Source organism: Parasteatoda tepidariorum, chromosome 9 (assembly GCF_982258835.1).
Source record: "Parasteatoda tepidariorum strain Cologne lab strain chromosome 9, Ptep-v5.0, whole genome shotgun sequence".
NCBI classification, from domain to species: Eukaryota; Metazoa; Arthropoda; class Arachnida; order Araneae; family Theridiidae; genus Parasteatoda; species Parasteatoda tepidariorum.
In genome coordinates this window covers 320,085-343,594 of record NC_141763.1, presented here as the reverse complement: position 1 = coordinate 343,594, position 23,510 = coordinate 320,085, and the positions used below count along the sequence as shown (strand labels likewise).

General features: G+C 28.8%; 2 protein-coding genes and 1 long non-coding RNA gene across 3 annotated transcripts in view; all 3 read right to left on the bottom strand.

Moving 5' to 3' along the window:
- Positions 1-454: 454 nt before the first annotated feature.
- LOC147803202 (histone deacetylase 4-like) lies at positions 455-18,756 on the bottom strand. Its single transcript, XM_087150531.1, has 8 exons — positions 18,626-18,756; positions 14,206-14,256; positions 14,034-14,101; positions 13,210-13,367; positions 12,552-12,607; positions 11,239-11,326; positions 5,783-5,854; positions 455-562 (listed from the first exon to the last, which is right to left on the bottom strand). The coding sequence occupies exons 1-7, from the start codon at positions 18,688-18,690 to the stop codon at positions 5,798-5,800; spliced, it is 543 nt and encodes a 180-aa protein (XP_087006657.1). The 5' UTR covers positions 18,691-18,756; the 3' UTR covers positions 455-562; positions 5,783-5,797.
- A 272-nt stretch (positions 18,757-19,028) lies between these two features.
- Positions 19,029-21,470, bottom strand: LOC147803201 (uncharacterized). The gene is made up of 3 exons (XR_015428881.1): positions 21,390-21,470; positions 20,584-20,743; positions 19,029-19,264 (listed from the first exon to the last, which is right to left on the bottom strand). It is a non-coding gene; the product is annotated as an uncharacterized LOC147803201 (long non-coding RNA).
- Positions 21,467-23,510, bottom strand: part of LOC147803200 (beta-ureidopropionase-like) — a 39,657-nt gene continuing 37,613 nt past the window's right edge. The window contains exons 14-15 of the mRNA XM_087150530.1: positions 22,397-22,523; positions 21,467-21,478 (exon numbers count right to left, since the gene is read on the bottom strand). The gene's annotated coding sequence lies outside the window, so the exon portion shown is untranslated. The remainder of the gene's footprint in view (positions 21,479-22,396; positions 22,524-23,510) is intronic.

Genomic DNA, 23,510 nt, shown 5'->3' with positions numbered 1-23,510 from the left:
CAATTAGCCTCATTCATTGTTAAAAATGAAAGTCGTTAGTTTAATTCATGAGAATATCACCTCAAGTATTCTAAAATAAATATCTATTATAGGTAATATTTATTATAGTAAATATTTATTATAGTCAATATTTATTATAGTGAATATTTATTATAGTCAATATTTATTATTGGTAATATTTCTTATAGTCAATATTTATTATAGGCAATATTTATTATTGTCAATATTTCTTATAGTCAATATTTATTATAGGCAATATTTATTATAGGCAATATTCATTATAGGCAATATTTTTAATAAGCATAATCTTTTATGACTAACAAATATCAAATCGTAAACATTAAAATTTATTTTTTTCGCTCTATAGTGGACTCAAACAGTGTCCGATTCTTTAAAATAAACTATTTTTGTGGTTTTATTTTCAATAGAAATTACTGAAAAAGAATTTTGACTCACTGTCATTATGGACTATGTCGACATTAGACATTATGTAGCAACAATACTCAATATTTTTTGATCCATGTATTTCCTTACCATTGTTAGATCACTTGCTTGTCGAAATCTGAAATCCGTAAAGGAAACTATGAAATCTAATTAAAACGTGAGTAAAAGTATAGTTATATGCTTTCATAAATTGGAGATAAGGACCTAAAGTTCTTAACAAAAAGAAAGCGTAATTATTTTAATGGAAAAAGTTCAATTAACGTGTCTGCACTAGGGAAAAAAAAGTTAAATTTGTCTCAAATTGTCAATAGTGAAAAGTGCTCTTCTTAAATTGAGGATGAGACTTATTTTGATGTTTTAAAATACTTGTTTTTAAACTTTATAAAATATTAGTCGGGGACCAGCTGGTTTGGCTTTTAAAGAAGTAGAATTTCAAATATTTCGAGATTTAAAATCAAAAATTAAAACAATTTGTAAGCATAAAAACAGTTATTGTTCAAGTGTGAGGGGATTTTAATTTCTGCCTCTGTTAATTTCTTGCTTGATCTTATGGTATTGTGATCAATTTGTTATTAAAATGTTTAGTACAACATATGCTAACATTAAAAAAAAACATACGCCAGTAATATCAATGGCGTCTTGATAAAAAATAAAATTATCAACCTTCCCAAAATCAAACTGCGCACTTATTTTATTTATTAATTACCAGTATGGGGTGAAAAAAAGCATCAATAAATCTGTAATGAACAACACTGCAAAATAGTTCAAAAAATTTTCCCACAAATACCGACGTAAACAACGAAGTTAAAATAATTACAATGCTTTTTTTTATTTATAATTATTTGTTGACTCTTACTTCCTTTACATTATTAGCTTAAGCAAAGCTGATTTTTAGCAGTTCCTCCTCTCAAAATAAAGGCTAACTTTATTCAGCATCATCTGACATATCTATTCACATAATAAATCTATTATAAAAATGTACAGTATTGTTGCAGCTGTAATCTGCACCAAATGAAATCTGCACTGCTGTAATCTGCACTCTAAAATACATTGTACCTATATAAAAGTATATTTGGTACCTATCAAAACTTCAACTATTACCATAATACCAGTAGTGACCATTGCCAAACATAAGTATCATTGATGTCAATAATAGCATGCCGACGGTGCCTCGTAATAAATAAATACATTTTCTGTACATAGCATATCTTTATGTCATTATTTATTATAAAAATTAATTCAGCATCTTTGACATCAATAATAGTTTGCTAATTTTTTTATGCTCGCTTAAACGACATTTCTACTGGGGTTTTTTTTGCCTTTTAGTACATAGTTTATTATTGTACTTTAATTAGTAATTTGCCAAAATTAGTTATCCTTGGCGTCCATAATAAAATTAGTGCTTTTTATGTTTATTCCTCAGTGAATTAGTTTCATGTTTCCAATAATTTTGTATTTTAGTACAAAACTTAAGCTTTTATTTCAATTAGCCTCAATTTTAAATTGTTTAGTCTTGTAAAATCACGATTTAAAAGCATAATTATAAACAAAATAAACGCTTGTTTTCAAATAATCTTAGAAATAATAATTTGGTGGTGTAGTTTGCTTATTCACATTAATCACACAGATAACCTGTCATAACAATTAAAATATAAGTAAGTATAACTGGAAGCTCAATAAACAACTTTTTTATGATTAGAGCAATAAGCTATAATTTATCTTTAAAATATTTGAAGAAACTAAATCCTCCACAGCTTATTTTAAAACACTGGCTTCCACTAAGTCTTTGAGAAAATTTTGTTCTTAAATGTCTCTGTATTTAAAATGTAATTTTAAAAAATCAAAAATCGGGCTTCGTAATTAAGCTTATAATCTTACTTATTTAGATACATTTTTAATCTCGTATTTTTACAGCTGCTCACCGTATACCCAAAATACGGCATAGAGACACACAAACAGACACTCAAATTTTAAATTTAATTTTATGTATAGATTTGCTGCTTTTCTTGGCAACTCCAACATATTAGGTTAAATAAAACACATTTTTAGCAGCCCATCTAGTAGACGATCGTAGATTGTCCTTGTAGACGATCTTTTATAGTACCCCTAATAGATCCATATCTCCATTTTGTTTTGTAGTACAAAACTGATATTTTTCATTTCAATTACCGTCGATTTTAAATTATTGAGTTTTATAAAAAGACGTTTCAAAATGGTAACAAATATAAACACGATGGTTTCAAATAACCTTAGAAATATTAAATTTGCGATGTAGTTTGCTTATGCTACCATGATTACGTTAATCAATCAGTTAACCTTGCATAACTAGTAAAATATATTTAATAATAACAGAACACGCAAATAACATCTTTTTTGATTAAAGACATAACATAAAAAACATAACTGATGATGTCTTTAAAATATTTGAGAAACTCAATCGTCTATTGCCTATTTAAAACAATGGCTTCAGTATTATCTGGCATAATACTGGTAACTCATGATAGTGAAAATTTACCAAAGTCAAGCTACTTTCTCCTGTACTTATATCTTATAAAACTGCACAGTACTGGTGTCAATAATATTATGGCAGAAATTTACGGTATCCCGTAACGAATGAATACATTTTCTCCATGAATTTACATTTTTAGTACATAGCTAATTTTTTTAAATTTCAATTAGTACATATTTCTAAAAATAAGTAAGCATCATTGACATCAATATTATTTAACCGATTTTTATAAACGAATTAGTACCATTTTCTGATTAGTTTTTCCTATGACTTATTTTTTTATTTCAAATTGTAACGATTACCGAAATTAATTATCATTGACGTCCATAATAATACCGGCATTGTACTTTCTCTTCAACGAATTTGTACTATTTTCCCCTCAATTTAGCCTTTTATTTCAATTACCATTGATTTTTAATTATTTATTTTTGTTAAAACCCGTTTTAAGAGCATAACTATAAATAAAATAAACTCGTAGTTTCAGATAACCATGAAAATATTAATTAGGTGACGTAGTCTGCTGATGCAAGCAAGATCACGTTCATCTTTCAGATAACCTGGCATAACGAATAGAAAAATAAGTATTGCAGAACGCGCGATAAACAACTTTTTTTGATTAGATCTATAAGCTAACAAACACTACTGGTGTTATCTTTAAAATATATGAGAAAACTGAATCGTCTATGGCTTACTATGAAACAAAGGCTTCCGCTAAAGCCAATGAGAAAATTCCCTTTCTTAAATGTCTCTGAATTTAAAAATCTGATTAAAAATCAAAAATCGAGCTTCGTAAAAAGCACAAAATATGGTTTCGTAATCTTACCCGCAATTACAAATACAGATATACATACTCACGCACAAATAAATTCTTTATTTTATTGTATGCAAAGATAAAACAATGAATTTCAATTGTAAGGGTTTTTTTCACCAATACGAAACTAACATTAACTGATTTTTTTTCTTCTTTCAGTTAAAAGAATAAACGGATTTGAACAGCAAATAATACATTTTCAAGCAAAATTCATTGTTAAATGGCACTTTTCAAGAACTAAAAGAAGTGTAACCAAGCAAATGAGTTTTTACGTTAAAAAGTTAAAATCAGTCTTAGCATTTATTTGACTTGGTGATTAAATTTCATTATTTACTGAATTGGTAAATAAAATGGACTTTAGCTGCTTACCAGTTATACACCGAAGAGCCATTACATTATGACCACCCTGCTAATAACATGTAGGACCACCTTTAGCCCTCAAAACTGACAGCACCCGCCGTGGCATTGATTCCACAAGGTGCTGATAGGTATTCTGAGGTATCTGGTACCAAGCGCTCACCAACTGGTCCTGCAATTCCCTCACATTACGAGGGGGTAGCGTGGCAGCACGAATTTGTTTTCCAAGTAGGACCACAAATGCTCTATTGGATTAATGTCAGGTGAATTTGGGGGCCAAGACATGACTTGAAAGTCACTGGAATGTTCCTCGACAATTTGACCCTTATGACATGGTGCATTATCCTGTTGGTAAACACCATCCCCCGCAGGAAAAACTGTTGCCATGAATTGGTAAACCTGGTCTGCAACTATGTTCAAGTAGCTTACAGACGTCAGGAATTGTTCTATGAGGATTATGGGTCCTAATGTGCCCCATGAAAACATTGTTCCTGGGCTAGAAGCCATGAAAACCTGGGCGCGCCCATTGTTATAGATGGAGAGTGGTCATAATGTAATGGCTCTTCGGTGTATTTGATTTTTGTTAGCCCACATGAAAGATTTTTCCTTTTCTTAATATTGAGACCCTTGTTTAAGTCAAAAATATTATTTATTTACAGAGCTCAAAAAAATAAAAGGAGCACCTGAATATTTTTTGATCTAATGATCGGATCTTTTAAGATCTAAAACTGAATCTTAATGGTTCGAGGAGAGGAGTGGGTTTCAGATATGCCAATTAATTAGATCAGACTATACTTTAGGTAACGAAATAAAACACAAAGTGTCACTCTGAATATATCTTTTTTATTCGACCTCCAAATTATAGACGGTAGACAAAATCTGGAAAATATGTCGGATTTTAAAATATCGACTTTTTTAATATTCAATTTCTCAAATACTCTTCGACCAATTTCGCTCAAATTTTACATTTTGCCATGTAAAATTATGTTCTTTAAAATGATGGCGAAAATTGTACATGACAAAAGTTGTTTGACACTAATTAAATAGTATAATAAAAAAGACAATAAATATATATTAAAATATACTTTTTTGCATGCAATTAACTTCGGATAAACTAATTTTTTAGCTGCGTTCAAATTTTTTTTAATTAGCTTAAAAAGTTTTCGAGTTACGGCGAAATGCACAAGAAATAAAATTAAAATAAAGGGATTTAAACTTAGAACCACTCTCTGACCAAACTATGGGGACCATGTTTCCTAGATTGCAGCTACTCCCTTAATTTTTGGATCAGAAATTCGGATTCATCTGAAAAAGATCGATTTATATAGAAAAGAATACTTTTTTGTGTCGGATTTCGTAACTTTAAATATCGTATGAACTAATTAATTAGCGTATTTTAAATAATCACTTTGAACCTCTAAGATTAAGTTCCAGAACGTGAAGATCTGATCAAAAGTTATTCTGGGTGGTCCGTTTATTTATTTGTTTGGCGCTCTGCATATATTTAAATATTTTTAAGGACTTTTGATTTAAATATATTGCAATTTTGTTAAAAATTATTTTAATAAACGAAAAATTATCGTTGACTGTAGTAACACATTATGAATTTATAAACTCATTCACTTGTCCATAAATAAAGTCACTGCTGTTAATATACTTACTCGTTTTTAATAAGCTTATTCACTGATCTTAAAGCCATCCACCCCTTGTTTGTTGAATGGAAATGATCCTATCTGGAAAATGCGAAAATTAAATGAAATTGTGCTTTTTCTGCTGTAAAATTATTAAAACTTTTGCAACAAGAACTCGAATTATAAGGAAAGTTAACATAACAATATTTTATTTCTTTATATTTTATTTTGTAACCGTCGTTGAACAGGTGACCCAAATTTTGGGTTTACGGCTAGTCAGCTCCATAGCCTTCTAATTTTGAACCCAATAAGATAATGGAACTCCTGGATCAAGTATGGGTAGAAATTTGCCTTTATTTAGGACTTTTGGGTGGAACTAACCCTCATTGATGGAACTAACCCCATGAGAACCTCCCACGTTTAGCCTGACCGCAAGAGGACTCTAATCCGTGATCCGTCTACCACTGAGGATATTTCACGTCAGCATTGTGGTTGGTGCAAGCTGGATGCGGAATTCGTTACAAGTCTTAATTTAAAAAAAAGGGAAAAAGTAGGAAATGTAATGATATAATAAGCATTTCGAATCACAAAATTAAGTAAAAATTAAATAATAAATTCACGACCTTCTTATTTAAAAATAAAACACTAGTTGTTAAAAAACAACAACTAGAAGAGGGAGCGATTAGAGGAGGTTAACCCAGAAGAGATGGTTTAATATGCTTTGAATTGATTTTTCAATTTTTGGCTGATAAATTAAGCAAAAATTTTGTGGGCGTTACCTAATGTTTAAAACTTAACGTTAAAAACGTTTACCTAAAACAGGAAAATGTCTGAAAGGAAAATTCAATTTTCTGGTTTGTCTTGCTTGAAAATAATTTTAATCTTTTTCCCGCCATATTTTTGTCAGGTTGAGTAACTATTAAGAAACAGAAACAAAAAGACAAATTATTAGATTTAAAGACTAATTTATATCACGTGTTTTCTGAGCCAAAAATAAGCTAAAACTCTTTTTAGCCTTATTTTATTTTGTAATGGGAGGTAAGCTTCAACTTTTTACTTTATGACAAAAATAGCTAATACTTATTTTGGATGTAACCTTTTTTGGAGAATGGACTATTAATTTTTTTATGAGTTAATGTTTGAAGGAGAAATTTGAGTTTGTGGCTTGTAAGTAAAAAACTGGCTAAAAGTTTTTAAACATTATTCTTTTAGAGGGTAAGGTAAGATTTCCTGAATATGGAATAACGCATAAATGCAGAATTGAAACTTATGAATTTTTAGTTAAAATTTTGCTAACTTGTTTCGGCGTTGTAAAGTTAAAATGGGCTAATGATTTCCATCTATCGTGGGCACATAAGTTTTTTAATATGATCAAAACTTGAAGGCAATATTAACTCTTTTGTTACGGTTACCTGCTCTGCTGAAGTACCACCAAATAGTACAACACACCAAGAAATGTGCACATTTCACGTTACAATTCGTATTACACTATACTTTTATACCTAACTAATATTTCACTCTTAAATATAATAAATAGAAACTTGTTAAATATTACGCCCTAAGACGCGATGGCTCAGGGGATAGAGCGTTCGCCTTCCAATCAGGTGAACCGGATTCGAATCCCGGCAATTGCTAGTCGATATGAATTCCACATCCAGCTTGCACCGAAAACAGTACTGACGTAAAATATCCTCAGTGGTAGACGGATCATAGGTTAGAGTTCCTTTGCCGTCAGGCTTACCGTGGAAGGCTCTCGTGATCTTCCTCTCCTTGTAACGCAAATGTGGGTTAGTTCCATCAAAAAGTCCTTCACGAACGCAACTTTCTCCCTACACTTAATCCATGAGTTCCCTCGTCTTCCGGATTGGGTTCAAAATTGCAAGGCTACGTAGTTGAACATCAGTAGTCATAAACCCAAAAATTAGTTCGGCAGTTCAATGACGGTTATAAAAAAATATTATGCCATTTCAAATGTAAGGAAATAAAAAGAATATAAAATTTTAAGGAAAAATGAAGGGGGAAGACGCTGGATACCCTGAATTGCGTGAAAATTGGTTCTGTTTTCTAGTGGACAAATTCTGAATTACACTTCAATAGTAAAAAAGAATGACCCTACCATATTGGCGAATTGTTGTTAATTTTACGAACAAAAGCAATTTAATAATATTGGATTCAATCAGCCTTATTCAGATACAATGAAATACTATTTTTCTTTTTATAGGGATTTTTTTTTAAATATTTCCCTAAACATAGGGATATTTCAGTAAACATAAAAGAAAAAATAAAAAATAAAAAAAAAAACGAGAAAATTTTAATTTATTCGGGAGAGCGAGAGAATCACGCGAATTCCAGTAGTCTTCCCTAAAAATCCAGTAGGGTTGCTGGAAAAAAATGGACTACTTTGAATAACTTTTGACATAATGATCGGATCTTCACGGTCAAGGACCCAAACATAATTGTTAGAGAAGGTGACCTCGAATATACTAATTAGAGCAGACAATATTTTAAATTACGAAATCAGACATAAAAACGCGCTTTCTCCGAATAAACATACCTTTTTTCAACGGATTCGCGTTTTTGACACCCAAAATAAAAATATTTTTATTATTTTTAATTTTTGTAAATATTTGTTATTTGTTATTATTTTATTAAATGATAGTTGAAAAGATTCTAAATTGTTAGATACATAATATCATACGTAATTTTGCAAAGCAAAATACAAAATTTAAAAGAAATTGGTAAAATAGTTCTTGAGAAATCGAAATAGTTTAAAAGGAGACCAATATTTATAATTTGATTTCTCAGGAACTACATTCAGCCGATTTCACCCAAATGTTTTGCCATGTAAAATTACAACCTTTAAAATGATGTAAAAATTGCATACCTTACAATTCAATTTCCGACCATTAATAAGTAAAGTTTAAAAATAAAATATTAAAAATTTTCTAACATTTATTTTTTACATGGAATTATCCTTGGAAGAACGAATTTTATATTTGTGAGCAAATTTTTTTTTAATTCGCTTAAAAAGTTTTTGAGACATGCGAAATATACAAAAAGTGAAATTAACATTAAGGGGTCCAAAATTTGGATCGCTCTCCTGACCAAACTATCAGGACCATATTTCCTGGGCTGCGGCTATAATACGAATCCGTTAAAAAAAGGTATTTTATTTCAGAGAAAGTGCATTTTTATGTCTGATTTTGTAACTTAAAATATCGTCTGCAATAATTAATTAGCATATTTGAGAACACAGCCCTCAAACTGTTAAGTCAACTCAAAAAGTCAAGTTGGCGAAAAGGAATTTTTAGCGCTCAAAAAAGCTTTTTTGAAAGTGTCCTCGTAGGAGCAAACATTGCAGGATAAAATCTTAAATTTCGTTGCTTTTCAAAGTTAAGAAAAAGCTATTTTAGCCGTGATTTTTACTTTGGTTGCAATTTTCTTCCTGGTTAACGAGTTTCTTAAGGTTAATAATCGTCTACAAGGGTTCAACGTTTCGAGGCAAAACTCAGACTTGAAGTTTCTAGGTCAAATATTAGCTAACACTTGCCATAAAATTGTTACTTACAGTTTTTTTAATAGTTTAACGTATGGATTAACGATGTATTAAAAAGACTATAAATATGGAGTCAAAATTCAAACTTGTGGTTTTTATTGTTAGAAATTAGATAGAACTTGTGCTTTTTAGGAAAATTTTTTCGTTTTTTAGGAATGCAATTTTTTTCTGATGATTTAACGTAGAAGTGCCAACAAACAACTCACGAAAGTAGTAAAGTGGCAGGCAGACCCATATAAATATTAGAATTTTAAAATTTGAGTTAGTTTTTTCTATTTAAAAAATCCCTTGTCAGAGATGCCAACTGCTCCGGACATGCCAAAATAATTTTTAAAAAAACGGTAAATAATTACAAAGTTAATTTTGAAAATATTTGACTATTTTTGTTTGCTTTTTAAAAGGTATAGCATGACATAAGTACTATAACTTGGTGAGTTATATAAGCCTACGAATTATTTATAAATAGTGGTGGATAAAAATCTACTAAATTGAATTTATTAAACCAAGAATCACAATTGATAAACTACCACTTTAAAATATATATTTGCTGTCCGGAGCAAGTTAGCATCTCTGCCTTGTACAAGAGTTAAATACAAAAATTAAATCTGAAATACATCTAGCTTAAAATTTCAATTGTATTCAAGCATTTATATTAAAGTGAAATGAGATGTATTTTTCACTAATTCAAAAATAACGAAGGAAAAGTTAACTATTTTGATGCACTGTAAAATCGAATTTAGAAACAAACATTTTCATTTTTTTATAAACACACCGTACTTCTATACAAACTTTAAATAAATAAAGGCACTAAACTATTTGCAACTAGAACTGTCTACAGGTCTTAAAAAGAGTGAACGTTGTAAAAATGAGCTAGTAATAATGTGAAAATAAACTTCAAAAAATGCACTGAACTAGCAGAAGTGTCTAAAAACGCAAAACATGGCTCGTGATGGCTCAGGATGGCTCGTGATAGAGCGTTCGCCTTCTAATGAGGTAAACCGGGTTCGAATCCCAGCGATGGTAGGTCGATACAAGTTTCGGCTCCAGCTTGCGCCAACCACAATGCTGACTTAAAATATTCTCAGTGGTCGCTCGCGTCTGGCTAACCGTGGGAGATTTTTGTGGCTTTCCTGGCCATGTAATGCAAATGCGGGTTAGTTCCCTCAAAATGTCCTCTTCGAAGGCAAATTTCGCTCAATACTTGATTTCGATCAATACTTCGCTCAATATATCCAATATCCAATGCAATAATCGTGGTAAAAATGTCATTAATAACATTACTTTTCGAAAGAGTCATGGAAGCTCAGGGGATAGAGAGTTCGCCTTCCAATGAGGTGAACCGCTTCCGAATCCCAGTGATGGCTGGTTGATACGAACTCCGGCCACAGTGCTGACGTGAAAAAACATCAGTGGTAGACGAATCATGGATTTGAGTCCCCTACCCGTTAAGTTAACCATGGGAGGTGTTCATGGTTTTCCTCTCCATGTAACGCAAATGCGGGTTAGTTCTATCAAAAAGTCCTCCGCGACGACACATTTCACCCAATACTTGAGCCAGAAGTTCCCTTGGCTTCCGGATTGGGTTCAAAACTTTAAGGCTACGGAATTGAACATCAGTAGTCGCAAACGCAGATTTGGGTTAGCTGTTCAATGACGGTTATAAAGTAAAATAAAAAAATGCCGATCTCATCAAAATTCGGGCTTTACTCATATGTTATGTAAATTCATATGTTATAAAAACCAATAAAGTTTATCGCTGAATGATGAGCAGCTTGAATAAACTGTCGATAATTTCAGATTCCCAAAAGTGGTCATAAATAGATGTGGTCACTAGATAGAGGTGATCTTTCCTGGATGTTTCACTTTTCTTGTTAAAATAAACACAACAAAGATATTTTTCTAAAACATTAGTTTAACAAACAAATCTTACCCAATCAAAAATGAGTATCTTCTCAAGCTTCAGCTTTTCTCTTAGCTGTTTCGCTGCAATTGCCACAGAATTAAAGAAGCAGTAACCCCTGTAATATTAAAGAATGTTGGTGTAAAAATTTAATCTTAGTTTATAGAGAAGTTTTATTCTGCTTTAATAATATAGAAATATATTAAAAATTTTGAAGGGCAATGTAAATGAAAATGTCTTATTTACTATTATTCATTTATTTTTTAAAAATGCTATAACTAGGTTATAGCTTTTTTAAAAATGCTTTAGCCTTGTGAAAGAAAATATTAAAACAATTTCCACAAATATATCCTAGACAGTTTTGAGTATATTTAAATTTAGTAAAACATTGAAAATAGATTGATAAACTAATTAAAATATTGTAATACATTTTTGAACTTTTTATGAGGGCATTAATCACTTTTGCTAAATTTAAAAATTATTTCTGTAGTTTCATACTGGATAAAAAAAGTGCATGAACCAAAACATGATGAACTCTCAAAACTATTTACAAAGTAAAGTATTTCAAGATTAATATAAGTTATTTTTGAAAAGTCCACCAGTATCTAGCATTTGTTGACAATTACTATATTTCTAGTTGAAGTCATAGTCTTGTATGAAATTGCCTTTTTTTTTATTTCCTAGAAAGTTGGAGAAACATTTCTGTAAAAAAATCTTTTCATGAAACAATCCCACTGTTTTTCCTGTCTTGAATAGAAGGCTCCATGTGAAAATGAGAATCGCTCTCTTACCCTAAGCCCCCTAATTAATTTATTCCCACTTAAATTCAAATTATATTCCCTTTATAATTTTAATTTATGAATTATCCCTTTATTTTAATAGCATTTTTTTACGTTAGAGACCAAACTCTTGATTTTTCATGCATGGCATAACTTTTTTTTTATCACTCTGATACTTTTCTCTCTCTCTGGTACTCTTTCTGATACTTTCATGAATTTAAGACAATTTCAAAATAATTATAAATATTAAAGGTTATTTTATTGTATAGAAAATATGTACCACGATAAATTATCTTTGTTAGTGTGATGACTGTAATATTGCAACAGGTTAATTAGATATCTGCATATAAATGCATAATGCAATTGATTTTGGTTAAAGATAAATGCAATTTATTTCTGTTAAAATATATTTTTATTGTAATTTATATATTGTTATATTTATTATAAATTTATATATTTATGTTTTATATATTTTTATATGTTTTATATGTTTTTTTATATTTTATGTATTTATATATTTATACATTATTATTATACGCGATATGCATTCAAGGAAAAACTTACATTGCTTGTTGATGTTCCGCATGATGTCCAGGAGAACGGACTATAGCAAAACCATTCTACAAATAAATAAAATACTTTATTGAAAAAAAAGTAGACTATTTGTAGATTTATGTACAAATCTTGTAAAAAAGACTAAACAAAAAATATACTTGGAAAAACATATATTTATCTTCGAAGCTTCTTATATAAATTATTTTAAAATATCAAAATAAGTATTTCATTTAAAAAGTGCTGTTACCGTTAAATCTGTTACTCTTTTTCCCCAAACTGTTTTAACCAACGGTTTGGTTCTTTTTCCCCTTAGTTAAAATATGTATTGATGAAATTATTTGTGTTACTGCATTTTATTGCTAAAGTCTTCAACTCCACAGTAAGCTTTGTACTTTAGTGACTTAAAGTATCCCTAAAAACTTTAGTCTTGGAAAAAAGTAATGTTTGAAGGAAAACGAAATTAAATATGCAAAGAATCAATGTAAGAAAAACAAAATTATTCTTACAGAAGTCATGAACAAATTAATTAGTTGATTTAAAAGATGTAGAAAAGCAAAAAAATTTCAAGGTTATTTATATAGTAACATTTTTCTGTATGATGATTGATAATAAGCTTATCATTGTATTGCATAACTATCAAGCATTAAAATATAGATATTAATAATACCTCTATTTCATCTGTTGCTACTTTCATGGCCAATTCAACAACACATCCAGCAGCCATTCTTGCAGCACTTGCTGTGTGTAGATCATTCCAGGTTGTGTCAGAATCTACACCAATGCCACCACAAGGGAACATCACAAAATTCTTCATTGGATGATCAGCTGCAATTGATTAAATATTAAACTTTTATTTTTAATTACTATTATCATTAAATTATAAACTTATAAAAGTCATTTGAAGTAAAAGAAAAGTTTCAAATTAAATTAAAATTAGATTTTAAACATTTTTTTAAAATTTCCATTTTAAATTAAAAGGGTTACAAACAATTTCAATTAAATAAAATAATTATATTATTCAGTTTCTTAAATTGAAAATCTTTAATTTTATACTTATTTAAACTGAGAAATGTATTTCAATGCAGTTAGAGGTTAAGTAGTTCTTTATTAAAAAAAGAAAAGATTTATATTCTAAACTCATATAGTTTGCCGATACAGAATGTTATTAGAGAAGTAAAACAGTGCTTAAATAGTTAAGTTTCATCTTTCATTTAATTTTTTATCTTGCTAAGTTAAAGTTAAATATGAACAAGAAATTGCTTGAAACAGACAAAAGAATTGGATGATTTGGTTCCTTTTTTTTTTTAAATTTAAACTTAATGTATATCTCGGTGAAATTTAAAAACTGTTAAAAAAAGTATTTGCAACAATAAACTGTTCAGTTTCACCATTTATTGTAATCTAGTTTTAATATAACGTAAAAAAAATTTTAAACCTTTGTATGAATGAATAATCATAAAACTGTTATCAAAACAAAAACTATTTTAATACCTAATTTGCTGGCATCAAGTTTCGGTCGATTCAAAGGATTGGCCCCAAATAAGAGAGTATATGATTCACTAAACAAGCAAATAAAAATAAAATGTAATATTTTAATAAATTGTAAATTTAGGATTTAATATAAGTTATAAAAATGCACATTAAAAGTTTTTTCAAAGCATACCTATGACAAGACTGGATTTCTTCTAGGTGTTGCTTTCCAGGATCTGACTCTCTGGAAAGAATAAAACAAAGTTATCATTTAAAAGTTTTTAAACATTGAGAATGAATATGAATTTATTTAAAAACTAAAATATTTCCAATTAGAACATCAGGGTGCCCACTCAAAACAGATTTCAAATTTCCCTGACTTTTCCAAGTTTTCCAGGTAAAAATCTTAAAATTTCCAGGTTTGTGTTTTTCTCCTTTTTTCTTATAAAGTGTAGGATGTATGCAAGAAAAGTGTCTGTATTATAAAATATCTTATTCAAAATGTCATTTTTTTAAACATATCTTGAAAAAACAATTTTTTTTACAAGATATTTTTTTATTATTTTTCAATGTTCTGGTACAACACTAATTTTTAAAAAATTAAGACATGGATAAAATAATATGTTTAGCTTGCAGAATATATTGTTTTTATTGAATAATTTTAATTGTTTTTATTGAATTTAATGTGTTACTTGAAGTAGTATTCGTTCACATTGTACCTACAAAATGACTAAATCAGAGTAACCAATAAAACCTTGGTAAGTATTGTTTAATATATTTTCATTAAGAAAAAGAAAACCGTTTCAGGTGATTATATATCAATAATTTTTAATAATTACAGTGGCTCCCAAAAGTGCACACTCACTTATAACTTATATTGAAATAGGAAATAAAAATTCAATAATTAAAATGAATATTTCACAATGGGTATTTGATAATAAGATGTATAATATATTCTTAGCAAAACTGCACGGAATATTTTAAAAACAAAGCAAAACTTAATTTTTTTATCAAATAGTAACAAAAATGTTACCCCACGAAAGTCATCGTAGATTTAAATGTTTTGGATCTCAGAATTAAAATTATCGTCAATTGCTTTTTTTATTTAATTATTTTTCATTTAATTTTCTATTTCTTTATTAGCAATTTAGTATCAAACATATAATAGCAAAATTATATTTTAATTTTTCCTTTCTAACTCCGTAATATTTTAATTTATCATTTAAAAATGACTTGTGGTCGTAATAGAAAGACCAAATTTGATTATTTGTCTTCATAAGAGGTAAATCAGTAAGGAAAATGTTAAATTAGTTTACTGTATTCAATTGAACTGTGCAATATGTGATGAAATGCTTAAAAGAAGGACTTCATATCAGAGATTAAAATTATAAATTTTGTGGAAAAATTCATAAATTTGCAATTGAGTGTTGTAAAAGTTTCTGCAAAAATTTTAAAAAAATATTCTGCAGGAATTTCACCTGACAAAAAAAAACAGTTACACGTATTTCCAACCTTTAAAAGCTATTGCAGATGCTAAAGGAAACTCCACTAAATGTTAATTTAACGAAAAATTAGATTTACTAATAGACTGAGTTTTTCTTTAAAAGTGTATGATGACTTTTGTGGGATAAAGTTTTTGTCACTTTTTGATGATTGATTCCTTAAAAATAAACTTTTCCTTTGTTTTCAAAATATTTCATATTGTCATTTAAAATATTTCAGTTTTGTTAAGATTAGAACACATTTTTTATCATTAAATATATATTCATTTTCATTTATATTCATTTATACTAAATATATATAAAAACATTCATTTTAATTAATGGATAGTCATATTTCATTGAAAGTCATAAAGTGTATCAACACTTTTGTGAATCACTGTAATTACATTTCAATATAAAGCTGTACTGTATACTGTATTTCATCTTACCAGCGCTTTTTATAAAATTCACTGATCATACTTTCCTTAAACCAATATCTCAAGTCAAATTTTTAAATAATGGTATTTTAAAATAACATTTTTATTTTAAGAGATTCAGTATAAAAAAATAAATGTCAGAATTGTAAAATTGTCTAATTTTCAGTTCTATACTCTATAGAAGAAGAAAAATAGATAAAATTCCTTAAAATTTATACTTTTTTGATTTTTTTTTCTTATTTGAAATTAAAACATTTAAAGAATTCCAATCTAAACACAGTTTTTTAGTTCAGCATAGTTAATTGTTTTGTTTGAACAACTGGAATCTTGTACAGTGCAGAACTAAAACACTAAGTTTCGTTTTCCTTCGCCTGACTAAACACATATGAATAAAAAAAAATTATATTTTATGTATATACATCATTTAATATGTTTCCTATATATTCCTTAGTCATTGTCAGCTTTTTTAGGTAAAAAGATGAATAGTTTTGAAATATCATCTCTGGAATGCAAGCAACATTTACAAACTTTCGATATTGTGCTAAATATACAATTCAAATTTTGAATCAAAAAACTAAAATTTACCAACAAAACCGTAAAATTTGATAATATATAGTTAGTTCTAAAAAAAACTTTTTTCAATATAAAAATATACTATAAAAGGTTAAAATGAAATGCGTGATTGGTCGGTTTGCTGAGAAAAAATAATTTACAGATTTCTTTGAATGGGAGTTCAAAAGCTTTCAGAAAAAGAGTGCATTATAAAATCTATTATTATTAAATTATAACCAACTAATTTTTAGAGAATTTAATAAAGTTAAAAATACAAAAACATTTTGTCAAAATAGAAAAAAATTACCACTCTCAATTGCGAACAAACTTGAATCATTGTGTGAACACGGACAGAATTTAAAAATCGAATCCTAACCCCGTCTTCCACACCCACCATAATCTTTGCCTTTCCTAAATTGCACAGTCTGCATAGAGATCAAAGGCATTTGCTTTGCAACCATGGGAGAATTTTATGTTGTATTCTAGTTTAACAGGGTTAGAATGGAGCAAATTTTGATGAAAGCAAAGTAAGTTGATGATATTTTAAATGTTTGGAGATACATTTCCGTCTAAAAAATGTGGGTATAATGGATGAAACAATTTAAATTAAGAAAATTAGCAAATAATTTAAACTAGTGAAATTAAAAAAAATATATAAGAAAAAATTTCCAGCTTTTCTTTAAAATTTCCAGGTTTTCATCCATATTTCCCTGATTTTTCCAGGTTTTTTCCAGTATAAAAAAAATTTCCTGATAATTCCAGGTTTTCAAGGTTTTCCAGGTGGGTGGCCACCTTGAATATATGTCCTTAAGTATTACAGAAATTTAATTACATGTAATTGCCTATATTTTGCCTACTTTCATAAATTTACAATGTGATTGAATTCTTTTAATATAAGCTTGTTAAACTTATAACCTCTGTAGTTCTAATGATCTTTCATTCCAGTCTTCTTTAAATCATAATAACATCCTTTTTTGAAATAATTAAAAATTTATATGATTACATACCTCAACAATTCTATTTCATTTAGGAAAAGGAAAATGTTATTTATAAAATGACTGGTTATTGCAGTAATATAATAATTAGCTTATAATTAAAAGAAATTAACATTACAGTTTATGTATCATATAGCGAGATATAAGATTTTAGAGATATAAAAATAACATATTTTGAAATATAGGTATCAAATTTCGTTCAAGAATGCTTTAGCATATTTTTCATCGAAGTTGCTAAAAAAGCTTAAGCTCTTCAGCATCTTGCAAAAGTGAAACTGTTTTCGGAAGCATTAATATATATATATATATATATATATATATATATATATATATATATATATATATATATATATATATATATATATATATATATATATATATATATATATATATATATATATATATATATATATATATATATATATAAATGAATAATTACATTTCCCCCTCCCAAAAATGGCATACGTTTGTTAATATTTTTCTATTTATTAAGTTAATACTTTTCTACTTATTTCTATATACTAAGTTAAAAGGATACTTTTGAGGAATTAAAATGTGGTTAACTGTAATAATTAGAATGCAATACAAAATATCCAAATACAAAACTCTTCAATAAAGGCAATTTTTTAATTATGACCAGTATTTTGTTCATAGGTGTCTATTTTTTATGACACTCAGTCTATTTGAGTTCTATCACAGAGCATTTTGTCTTTCTTAATATATTACCTCCTAATATTTGTGGATTCTCCTTAGGTAAGACTTTTCTTATATTTTTATCTACACTAGTATTTTCTCTTGAGCTAATTTGATTGATTAGATATCCAATGAGTTTACTTTTGTATTTTTGGCAATGATAAGATTTGTTTAGTATAGACAAAGGCTATTAAAAACACCAAATGAAAATAAATGCAAATATTGTGAACATGACAAAAAATTAAGTTGAGATCTCTTGACTATTTTGAGCTATGGGATTTGGTTATTTGTCTTTGTTGCACCATTTAATTTTACATCGAATCATTAAATAGTTGCATAATTACGAAAATGTGGCATTGTAAGATTATGAAAATGTTAATGGACAAAAATAAAAATTATGTATTTATTTGTTTTATATAAATGAGATTTCTTTAATATTCGAAATTGCCTCTTACCTCGCATCTATTAAGAAGACTGGTTTCCTGTAACCTTGCCCATATACTTTGTAGGCGACCACCATGGTCAGGATGATGAGCACTGCTACCACAAACACATTGATGTTTTAACATTAAACTGCCATACACAACACCTGTTAAAAAGTTAAATTTGGTTTCTTTTTAAAAAAAAAAAACAGAGCTCAAACTATTAAACAATAAGGCGTCGCAAATAAATACTTAAATGATTAAAAACAAATTTGTAATCAAATCATTTACAAAATCAATCAGAATGAAGGAGGGATTAAAATCATCAAAAGCCAGTTTAAATAGAGTTACTGGAATGTACTTGCCCTTCATTAATAACCAGCTTTCAGCTTCAATCTTAAATAACCAAGGTTTTTTATAACTTTAATCCATCCTTGATCTAATTTGTTAATAATTCATCTGATTTCAATAGCTTGTTTTTCTTTCTTTTAAGTATTACTCTGCAGTAGCCAGAATGTTTTTAATATAATTTTTATAAAGTTATTCTTTGAAGAAAGAGGTTTGCACCTGATGAGGAGAAGGAGCTTGCGTTTCCTGACGACTTCCAATCGGACTAAGAGCAACAAGAGGTTCGAGACAGAGGCCTTCCCAAATGATGCCTGATGTAGATACCTATAAATGATCAACTAAAGTCAGTTTTTTTTACACACTTATATTGAAGTATGTATTTCCTTAATTATAAATTTTTTTTTATTTGTTTTCAATTCATGAAGTTAAATAATAGAAACATTGGAGTCATCTAGTTGTGAAACCGGAAAAATTATGAATTAAACATATCAATTAGCTTCAATAGGAATATGCTCTCATTACTAAGCTTTTTACAAAAATTTTTAATACAGCAGATACATTCTTCATGCTTTGTATTAAAAGCAGCAGGTTTTGCATCTAGAGTATTTATCAATAATTTTTTGGGAAAGATTTCTGCATCGTGATCAATGGAAAAAAAATCGCCAAGTCTTGACAAATTTCAACAACTAGTGGCCCACAAGAAACTGAAAAAAAAAGTAGAAAGGGGGACCAACTCAAAGTGTATCACTCGTAACCAACCTCTACATGTTTTTTGAAAAAAATTTGCAAGTTTAAAATCATTTGGCCCCTTGGAAATTGTAATTGAGGTGACAGATTACATACAAAATATTCCCATTCTTTATATACCAATGTGTTCTGTATGGAGAATAATTTTAAATCATTATAACATTTTTACCTAGATATATACTACATAAAGACATATGTTATCGACAATGTGAACTTTCATCCATGAAAAGGTGTCCCAACATAGAATTGAGTTAACATGTCTTATATACTAGTGAACTGGAATTAAATAATTGTAGTGGTAGACACACTACATTACCCCTTCAGAATTTTATCTGTGATAGAATCGATGAACAATACCACTAGTTGATTCATTGCTGTTTTGTGTATAGACTGGAGAGCTGTATTAAGTTAACTGGATTTTGATCGCTGGCCATGACAGTTACATTAAGATCATACATAGCTCCTGCGTTGTCATTAGCAGTTGAGTGTATACAGAGAAATATTGTGTAATTGAGACTGAATAGCAACAGCGCGATGAGGACGGATGACTAATCTAAGTTTGGAACAGAAATAATTTAGAAATGATTTCTTTATTTAGAGAGGGATAACGACATAAAAACTACACTCTTAAAAATTTAACTATTTTGAAGAAAAGAAAAGCATCAAAAGCATTTTTTTTTCTTTCTTGATATTCCATAACCTGTTAATATTAGTATATATTTTATAAATTCAAGATAGATCCTACTTAGAAAAAGAAGAACAATTTTAAAAAGTTCCAAAAGTATTTATTTTGGAACTAAAAATAAAATAAACTGATAAGGAATGTACAAAAGTTTTAGACAAAAAATATTTTAATTCTTGAAGTTGCAAATTAAATCAATCAGAAGACCTCTTACTTGTTTGAGTAGATTATGTTGCTGCTGCTCACAGAGTCTCTTTTCTCGAGCATATTGTTCATTTTGTTGAGGTGATAAAAGTATGGCTTGTGATTGTAGCATTGGATGATCAAGAGGTAGTGGAGCTGACTGTGTTCTCCCAAGAGGTCTTTGAATGGTTCTAGAATTGAAATTGAGGTAGATTGTTTAATAAACTTATGAAACTAACAGATTGAAATACATTCCAGTTCATTAAAATATCTCAACAAAAAATAAGCACCTTTAAAGTACTTTTTAAGCATTCAAAAAAAGTTTAAGCACTATTACATTAACAAAATGCAAAATAAATTTCAAAGACTTTATATGATCATGATAAAATTACTAGTTACTGACAAAGAACTCTTTTCTTGATTATATTAGCCACCATGAAAAGATAGAGAGATTTTTTGGTTCGATTTCAGAGGGCGTAAAATGAAGCCTGAAATAGAGAATATCTTGCAGCTGAGTTGCATTTGGGAGTGCAAGAATCTCATCAAACCCAACTCAGTAGTCAGTCCCAAGTATTTCATCAAAGATGTTAGGCTCTATTATACGTTACGGGAAATGGATGGTGGTTGAATTAATTGTGAAAACGCTGAATGGAACAACGTGAAAACCACACTTTTGCATGATACACAGCGAAAATCGACAAGGTAAAAAAAATCTCATTTTCGAAAAGTGAAAATTAAGCAAGGGCTTTTAAAAACGAAAATAAGCACTTTTAAGGTCTTTTTAAAAACGCTATGAACCATGAACTCTAAGTTAATCCAGTGATTATACAAACATACCTATGTAATCTTTGTGCATCAGTGATTGTGGTAGGATACTTGTGATGCCAGTCCAGTATTTGGATACTTGTTGTAGGTGGGAAGTCTCACTGTAAAAGACATTTTTATTTATAAAAATAAATATTTTAAAAAAATTAAAAAATACATAAATTTATTAATTTAGATGCTTGAATATATCTATTTTTATTTCTATAAACAAAAATGTTAGAAGAATATATATTATAAAGTTTATACAGAGTAACTAAAAATTCAACTAACCAATTCAGAGGGATAATAAAAGACACTAATAGAATAAAAACTGATTGTAGAACATGGTGCAGCAAACGATATTCAGAGGTTTGAAATCGTGAATGGGGCAAGCGTGACCTATTTCTCAGTCCATGCGACTTTTTCATATGAAGTCAAATTCAATCACTAGTTTAAGCAAGACTTGTGGACACACTACAGAATAGTACGGTTTGTCATTGATTTGGCAGACTTCAAAAGCATAGGTGTCATCTCCATGTGCATTCGAGAATCGTTTTTATGTCGTTGTAGACTGTAAAATCCCATTTCCCTCTTAACGTGGTTGGTAATCCCTTGTTCTGTGTTACGTTTTTATCCTTTTCATATCTAATATCACCCCTATGAATTTGTGAGTCAAGTTTTGTAACATGCTGTATATTAAAGCATTTATAACTAATAAATTAAATTTATTAATGTATTTTTACTTATGCAAGAATTATAAACAGATTAAGTTTAACAACAAAAAAATTAAAAGAAATATAGAAATTTTCACGTACATTAATATATTTATTATAATTTAAACATATACTATACATCGATTTCAACGAAGTATTTTTGCATTTAAGTTAACAAAGAATCAAAGTTATTGTAAAACAAAGCAATAGTTTGAAGCTGATATCTTTTCAATTTGACTTAAAATTAAAAATTTATTACGTTTAAAAAATATTTGCATGATTAATTGCTACTTGGACAACTAGATTTTTAAGAATTAGAGACTATACCTGGTAATGCTGGGTAATATGTTAAAGACTGTAAGACATTTGATGCAAGAGGCATTCCTAGTCTTATGGTGGAAATATCTCTTTCCTGTACTTCAGAACCAGCTGGTACAGCACTTTTACCAATTTCCTGTAGAGTGGATACAAAATATTCAAGATTCAGTATAGAATATGATAAAAATAGAAGTTGCTTTAAAATAAAATTGAAAGAAAGCTCATTATTTAAATTAACTTAAAACTTAATTCACCATTGTATAGCCCTTAGCAAAAGAGACATATGCCTAAAGTGAGAGTTTTAAAGAAGTGAACTGTGTACTGTTGACCTCTTTAACCCTTTGCTTACGGCTGGTACAATATGTGGACCACATGCGATGGTACAACGTGGTTTACCGTAAGTAAAGGGTCAAGTAATGAGGGTGTTTACAACTTAACGTCTAAAGAACTTGGAGGGTATGTAGACAGCGGATTATATGCACTAAAAAACGGACAAAATATGCATGCAAATATGCACTAAAAAACTTGAATATATGCTCTTAAAACTAGAAATATGCATTTAAAAGTTCAACTTATTTAAATACTACTACTTACTTTTTCCAACAAGCACAGCTAAAACATTTTTTTGTTAAAAGGAAGAAAATCAAAATATTTCTTACTTGAATCTACAAATTTCTGAAGAAAAGGCTAAAACTGAAGTATGATAAATGAGAGAAGAAAAATCATCGCATTTTCCGGAAAGATTTTATAAAGTGAATAATTTTGGTTTCAATACACAACTAAGTGTTTTTCCAAATTTTCAAGAGTGAATTGATGTCGTCGGTCATCAAAGATCATTTTGAAAGCAGAAAATGACCTCTCCACGTCAACCGATGTTATTGGACAAAACTTGTACAATTTCGTACTCATTGGTTTTACTTTCTCTGGAAGTTCAGTTCCGTTTCCATTAAGAAAATCATTTATCTTCTTCACTGGTGCAAAACCCGAATTTTTGTTTTGAACGAAACACCATTTTTCCTTTACTTTCTTCCCAACTGAGTTTGGAGGAGCATTGATGCACTGTTGAATTTTTTTCAATTTCGGATATGGCCTCAGCCAGGGGTTGCTCCACTTAAGAAAGAAA

Bases quoted from the DNA above. Each gene is read 5' to 3' on its own strand.
- LOC147803202 (XM_087150531.1), bottom strand. From the start codon at position 18,690: ATGGTGGTCGCCTACAAAGTATATGGGCAAGGTTACAGGAAACCAGTC. The intron at 12,608-13,209 runs GTATTATTAATA...ATTTATTTGTAG, and splicing joins TAGCAACAGATGAAATAGAG to AATGGTTTTGCTATAGTCCG. The intron at 5,855-11,238 runs GTAAGATTTGTT...CGCATTTTCCAG, and splicing joins AGATACTCATTTTTGATTGG to ATAGGATCATTTCCATTCAA.